The 7,060-nt window shown below is 44.0% G+C and overlaps 1 protein-coding gene across 2 annotated transcripts; it reads right to left on the bottom strand.

Moving 5' to 3' along the window:
• Nucleotides 1-2,568: 2,568 nt before the first annotated feature.
• LOC148970107 (uncharacterized) lies at nt 2,569-4,089 on the bottom strand. Of its 2 annotated transcripts, none has more exons than XM_089125279.1 (5): nt 3,565-4,089; nt 3,403-3,464; nt 3,241-3,317; nt 3,016-3,138; nt 2,569-2,905 (listed from the first exon to the last, which is right to left on the bottom strand). In XM_089125279.1, exons 1-5 carry the CDS (start codon nt 3,760-3,762, stop codon nt 2,835-2,837), a joined length of 531 nt encoding a protein of 176 aa, XP_088981405.1. In that variant the 5' UTR covers nt 3,763-4,089; the 3' UTR covers nt 2,569-2,834. The 2 variants fall into 2 exon arrangements, with proteins under 2 accessions (XP_088981405.1, XP_088981404.1); XM_089125278.1 differs by having other exon boundaries at nt 2,588-2,905; nt 3,020-3,138.
• Nucleotides 4,090-7,060: the final 2,971 nt, after the last annotated feature.

The following is a 7,060-nucleotide window of genomic DNA, read 5'->3' as shown; positions in this document are numbered from 1 at the left end:
AAAACCACAAAAATCCGCAATACATCATAAAACACAAAGCAGAACACCGGACATTGAAAGAATTCAGGCCTCCTCCTTCATATTATAGGAACCACATAGGTCAATACAATATTTTGAGTAATAATTACATAACAAAACTAAACATTAGATTAAATGCAAATTCCCCACAGAAATAAAATAAATATATAAGTAAATAAAAAAATAAGATTTAATGCATATTTGGCGTGCTGTCCGGAGGGAGGGCTCCGAGCTCGGAATTCAGCCCGAACCCAGAGTACTCCCCCCAATTGGCAAGAAGCAGAGGACAGCCGTCGGACTAAAGACCCCCAAATGAGTGCCGAGATTGGCGGGCTGGCATCTTGAGAAGGGGCCTGGATGCTTGATCGGGGAGGTCTGTGATGGTGGCTCGCTGCCTGGACTGACAGCCCCTGTCTGTGAATGGTGAGAGGTTGTAGTGTACTTGTCCAGAAGGTTTTCACACTGCATCCGCTGAGAGACCAAATGCTCTGAAATGAAAGGGAGAACGTGAGTGCTCTACCGGGAATGTTCTCGCTCCATCCGCTGTGAGACCAATGCTCGCTGGACGGAAAGAGGAAACTGAAGAGAGGGAAATGAGTGCTTGCCCAGGAGATTTTCTCAAACTGCATCTGCTGTGAGACCAAATGCTCGCTGGATGAAAATAGAAAATGTAAGTGCTCTACTGGGAAAGCTCTCACTCCGTCTGCTGTGAGACCAATGCTCACTGGACGGAAAGAGGAAACTGAAGAGAGGAAAATGAGTGCTTACACATGAGATTTTCTCATACTGCATCCGCTGTGAGACCAAATGCTCGCTGGATGAAAAGAGAAAATGTAAGTGCTCTACTGGGAAAGCTCTCACTCCATCCGCTGTGAGACCAATGCTCGCTGGACGGAAAGAGGAAACTGAAAAGAGGAAAGAATGAGTGCATGCCCAGGAGATTTTCTCACACTGCATCCGCTGTGAGGCCAGATGCTCGCTGGATGGAAGAGAAAATGTAAGTGCTCTACTGGGAAAGCTCTCACTCCGTTCGTTGTGAGACCAATGCTTTTCTCCTTACCCAATGAGGGTTTGGTGGGCTTTTTTAATGTGGAACCGGTTGGTCCTGATACAACTTTGGAAAGCATCAAAGGACCATCTCCCAAGGGCTTGGATCTGCTGTTGGGAAAGGCTGCTGAAGTTGCTGCCCCGATGCGAAATGAGTGACTTGAAAAATTCTTTGCTGTAATGCCTGACTGTTGGAGAACAGATTTTTTTTTTGATTCGTCTAAAAACATGGGTTCCAGAGGAGATTTAGCCTGGGAACTTATCCATTGCAAATATGCCAGAATTGACTGGTATGGTTGGATTTGCGAAGCGAGGTTGAAAATGTAAATAAAATTACCTTTTTTGGTTTGGTCAGTCTTACTTTGTTTAATCAAGTATAAAATGGTTTCGCCATCAATTACTGATAAGTCTGAGATGGTGGAGTGGATTTTTGGGTCGAATTTAGAAGTGATGGCGATTTCTGAACATCTAAGAAAACCAAAAAAGGCTAAGATAAACATGGCATCGAGTGTGCGAGCGGAACTAAGGGAATGGTAACCTGAGCGGAGAGCCTGAATACATTTGGTGAGAATGTCCAGCGTTATGGGTTGTCTGGCGTCGGGGCGGGTGGGCTGGGATCTTTGAATCCCTTTAATCAGGAGAGAGGTTTGTGAATTGTTTATCTCCACGGAAGGAGCACCATACATCAGTTTGTGGAAAAACTGGACGCCGCTCAAATAACCTTTAATGGACCCGACTTGTAGGCCTTTAATGCTATTAAGGTAGGAGATAAAAGAGGTGATTGAAAGAAGAGAAAAATCAGGGAAAGATAAGTTATAAGAGACATCAATTGTTTTAAAATATCTCCAAGCAGTAACGTAGGATTGAAGGGTCCTGGGAGATACTGCTTGGAGGATACCGTCAAGTGATGCTTCGAGCAGTGGTTTTAACGGGTGGGTTACGGGAATATTAGTTCTGAATAGCGAGGAACTGGAGTTGGGAATTGATCCGCCTCTGGAGCCAGCATCCTGAATTTCTGGAACAGAAAACGAGACAGGGAGTCGGCGAAATGAAAGGACGCGAGATTAGTGCATGTTTGTGTTTTTCAGGGTAACTGAAAAATCACCGCAATCCACTGCGTGAAAAGAGCTGTAATCGGGCATGTAAAACTCCTGAGTACTCCTGTGTACTCCACAAATAAACGTGTGTATACGGGAGTTTGCTGTCCCGTCACACAATCCCGAAAACTCCTGGATATGTACCAAGTTTGGGGCACAGCAGGGAGCCACTAGGGCCATCAGTTACCATGGTGAATAATCCCCAGGTCGGGGTCAATGCAAGGGAACATTAGCATTTCACACCTTTGGGACACAAGGCAGTGGCCTCCTTCAATTGGTCAGAGATCTTACATAGGATTGGGTGCTCAATGCTTTGTCCCTCCTCTAAACCCCCACTCTATTGGTCCAGTTTATGGCCTCATTTGGGTTTATTATTACTCATTATTAATATTCATTGTCATTGGTGTTCATGGTTATAATGTCAAGACAATCAATTTTTATTATTTGTAAATGACACTGGGCACATGACATATATATTTATATACACACTGTCAAAACTCTATAAATAAAAAAAAAACATTAGCACAGAATACATTTTACTATTAGTCATACAATAAATAACCCCATATAATATATATGGCCTGTGTATAATATATGTAAAACAATATAATAACCCGAACAACCCACACCGACTTTCCATCCAATATGGCATCCTACTCTTCAGACATGTGGTCAACTGTTGCAGTCTTCCAGATAGCTGCATCTTCCTCTGTCTGGAGAACCCCAGTCCTGCAGCTCAGTAGCTGCAAAATGGGAGGGAAAAAAGTAATTAAACCACTGAAAATATCAAATGTGTTGGGATGGGAGCCTCTCCCAGGCTGAGGCTTTTACTCAGATTTATATGTATTTATACTTACTCTTCTTTTTCTTTGTCTCATGAGCATAATGATCCTGCTGTCCTCCATCTTGTCTTTGTTATCATCTTGGGCCATCCTGTAACCCCTTCTAACAGTTTCAAAATATGTCTTGCAGGATGCTAGAGAGAAGGAGATAGAGAGGGGGAGAATATGTTTATTTGTAACTAACTAATCTATACAGTTAAAAAGTTGTAGCCTTGGTACATTCTCTTGTGACTTACCTTTAACAACAGCAGGATCTACGTCCGGTACAGCCATTAAAAAGATTATGACCTCGAGGTTGTGGGGGGAGGATAGACTGTGAAGCAGTAATTAAAGAAGCTTGATTAAAAATATAATTTAGAAGAAAAGACTGTTCTGAAAGCATAGTTTTAAAGATATACCTTGTCTGTGCGTCATATTTGTGTATGTTGTTTTCCCCATTTTGCAATCTCCATACAGCTTCCTGTAAAAATCCAACATAGTATAAGGGCTCAATTCGAATAGATTTATACATAAAGCACACAAAGTTAAGCAGACACTGTGATGGTCAGAAAATAACTTACCGCAACAGAATTATTCCCAGCTCTCTTTAATTTCTTTGAAGCAGGCTCCTCTTTTGCCTCTTTGAGCTCATTGATGTCAGCCTCCATCTTATCCAACCTCATGTCCATCATCTCCAGCTTTTCAAATATCCTCTTCAAACTTTCATTTGCCATATACACCAGTCTGTTTTCGTTCGGACTCAGAGATTTAATAGCCATATTGTCCCTATGTAAAGGAGTAACATCTCCACTCTGCTCTCCGTAACACTTGTTGAAGATTGACGCAATGTAAAGCCTATCACCTTTCCCGAATACTAATGAGGGGGGCAGGGGAATAGGGGCAAACTTGAGCCAGTCCCAAAATAAATTAGCATTTAAAAAGCCAAGCCATCAACTAACAGCATGTGGTCAGACAAGTTCCTGTTTTCGGGCCTTTACAGGCATTTACAGGTACGCATAACAAAGTTCCAAAGATCCCTGCCAAACAGCACATTTCGCGGGCGTTTTCATTGTCCGAATTCTCCCGTATACACACCTTTTGACGCAGTGATCCACTTGGCGGTCTGATTCGGTTGCCGGGAGGAGAGACAACGGAGAAGAGAGGTCTATGTCCGTACCTGAGAGGATCTGAGCGCGGATGGATTGAGAAACTGGTGGGGGTTCCATGGCAACTGCATTGAGCGGAACAGGCATCGGAGTGGCTGTGAAAAGAGAATATGGTGATTTAGTTTGTATAATGGAGCTGGGAAGGGTATAATCCGGGGCTGCGATTGTCGGCTGTGCCCTCGTGATTGGATGACCTGTTGTAAAATGAGAAGGAAAGTTAGTTGGAGGATGTGAGGGATGATAGAAAGCAGTGTGAGTTTGTGCTGCAAGCGGAGGCGGGCCCGCGCTTGTTTGAGCTACTGGAGCTGCAGGCCACTGGAAGTGGGCGGGGTTGTAACCTGTTGGGTAGACCTATTGTTGACATTGTTGGGTCTGTGATGTTAGTGGCGATAGCTTCGCGCTAGTGTCTGCAACTGGAGCTGGAGGCCACTGAAAAGGAAAAGGGGTATGTACAGCGGGAGAGTAGAATTGAGTGGCTGTGCGTTGGCCGCTGGGCCAGGCTGTATATGGCACTGCGGCGGCGGAAGCAGAGGTGGAGGGCTGGGCCTCATTATTAGTTGGTAGTGGACCTGCTGTGACGAAACCTGAAGTGCGGCCCTGGCTCGCTGAGGGCCTGTTGCTGCGGCGGCTCGAAGGGCGAAGTCCTGTGCGGAGAGACGAGGGTGGTGACTGGGCAGTCGAATTTTGAGCCCTGTGGGCTTTGCTCTGCCTGTGGGTCGTTTTAGGTGTTGATTTTAAGGAGACGTATAAATCATACAGCTCCGCTTTATTCATTTTCCTTGAAGCTTGTAGATCAGAGATACCCAGCGCTTGCCTCAATCCAGCTATGGTCCATTTCCCGATGGGTGGGATCGTCAGGATGGCCTGGCAGTACGAGGAAGCTGGAAAAGAAGATGGAAGTCTTGCCGGAGGCGGCGAAGACTGGTCATGGCGTCTTGATGAGCGCCGGGCTGATCGGGTCGCTGTGCGGCCGCGAGGAGATGCAGGGGGCTCAGGTGCACCAACCGGCATAGAAGGGATGACCGTGGGACCAACGGAGTGAGAAGTTGCATCCGTGGTGATTTCTTCGTCGGAAGAGGAGCTCGTTGGAGACATGCTGCGAGTAACGAGTAGTTGACCGAAGAGGCGAATCTACTAAATGCTGCAAACTGTCAATGGATCGAGGTAAGACTGCTGAGTCTATTTGTACCCTCTTATCATTGATTGCTGATTGCTGTCCACTCGTGTTAATTATCTGAACGTGCTCCTCCCGAACTTAGTTAATAAAACTTCATTTGAGTGGAGAGTTTTTTTTTTTGTTGTTGTTTTTCCTGGTTCGGTTAAGACACGCCTCATAATCAAAGCCCTATGGAGCTGTTTCAGACTCATATTCCAACAAGAAGTATAATGAAGTCAGGCTACAGTTCAACTTGATGATATACATGTTTCAGGTCTAAGGTGGAGAACATCACTGCACCTCTCAATTCAGATATAATATCTTCAATCAGAGGAAGTGGGTAGCTGTCTACCACTACGGCTTTGTTAGGCTCCCGCAGATCTACACACATTTGTATACCTCCTGTTTTCTTTTAAGTGACTACTATCGGGGATACCCATTCAGAGGAGTCAATTTTCTCAATAATTCCATGTTGTTCTAGGTAGTGGAGCTCTGCGGACACTGCATCACGGACAGACAGTGGTAATCATCTGAGTTTTTGTTGAACTGGTCTTACCTCTGGCCGGGTCTTCACTTTATGGATGAAGCCTTTTGCACAGCCAAAATCACTACACGGTTCAACGGCTGGCTCCACAGCAGGCTGAAGCATAGCACAGGTAGGCTGATTTCATGGCAAGAGCTGACCACCAGATATCTGCAGATTCAATGTTGTTGTCACTAGGTCTATTCCTAGAATGGGTGTTTCTGTTTCAATAATGTAAATCTCTGATGATGCAGTTACACTCTGATGAGAAACATCCGCCTTCAGACATCCAATGACTGGCAGTTGTTCTATCGAATATGTTACTAACTGCAGTCTTGGTTTAGTGAGAGGACTTTTAAAAATTGTTGTCTTGTAAACACATTCAGGAATAATGGACACTGCTGAGCCTGTGTCAATAAGTAGGTCAAGAATACAGCTCTGGTTATGTTGTGCCGTTATTATAACAGTGCATAAGAGCTTTGCCTGTTTTGCTGAATTATTTTGCACACTAAGCACAGTTAATTCTGGCACTGCAAGTTCATTAACTGTCTTTTCTTTGGATTTGCATACTTTAGCAAAACATTTACATTTAGCATTTTTGGCAGGACAAGATACATTATTTGCAATGTGACTGGCAGAGCCACGATGATAGCAGTAAGTATGGGTTGATTTTTTTTTCACTGGAGGTGAAACATTTCTTTCGTTGTCCAGCTCGTTTTTTGAATTGAATTTTGAATTCTGAATCAGTAGTTTTGAATTGTACGGCACTCACGGATTTGGGTTCTCCTTCCAACATCGTCTTTGCCTCAGCGCTGGCAGTTTCGATTTGCCTGGCAATGTCCAGGGCTTTATCAAGAGTCAAATTGGTTTCAAGCAGTAATCTCTCCCGAATACACCGTACAGATGTCTTCTCAATCAGTCAATCGCGCAACATTTCATTTTTGAATGTACCGAATGCACAAGTAGCCACTACACTGTAAACCCAGATTTTGTTTCTACTTAACCTTACGAGTGATCATTACTTATTCTTTTATGTTTTGTAAAAACCTGCTATCATTACTAAACAACATTAGTTGTTTGTACTATTTAGCTGAAAAATTTATTGCACTAATCAGGTTTAGTAGAGATAACTTGGTATGTTTAGTTTCCTAAAGTTCAAGTTTAAGGAACGGGAGGGGCTAGTTAGTCTAACGTCCAAGGGGAATTTTTTTTCACACACGCCATTTTCTTTG

This window comes from Pimephales promelas, chromosome 21, assembly GCF_988280905.1.
Source record: "Pimephales promelas chromosome 21, fPimPro1.hap1.1, whole genome shotgun sequence".
In the NCBI taxonomy this organism is placed as follows: domain Eukaryota; kingdom Metazoa; phylum Chordata; class Actinopteri; order Cypriniformes; family Leuciscidae; genus Pimephales; species Pimephales promelas.
The sequence above is the reverse complement of the archived record's forward strand: the minus strand, read 5'-3'. Positions and strand labels throughout refer to the sequence as shown.

Bases quoted from the DNA above. Each gene is read 5' to 3' on its own strand.
- LOC148970107 (XM_089125278.1), bottom strand. From the start codon at position 3,762: ATGGCTATTAAATCTCTGAGTCCGAACGAAAACAGACTGGTGTATATG. The intron at 3,318-3,402 runs GTATATCTTTAA...ACTGCTTCACAG, and splicing joins AAATATGACGCACAGACAAG to TCTATCCTCCCCCCACAACC. The intron at 3,139-3,240 runs GTAAGTCACAAG...CCTTCTCTCTAG, and splicing joins AGATCCTGCTGTTGTTAAAG to CATCCTGCAAGACATATTTT.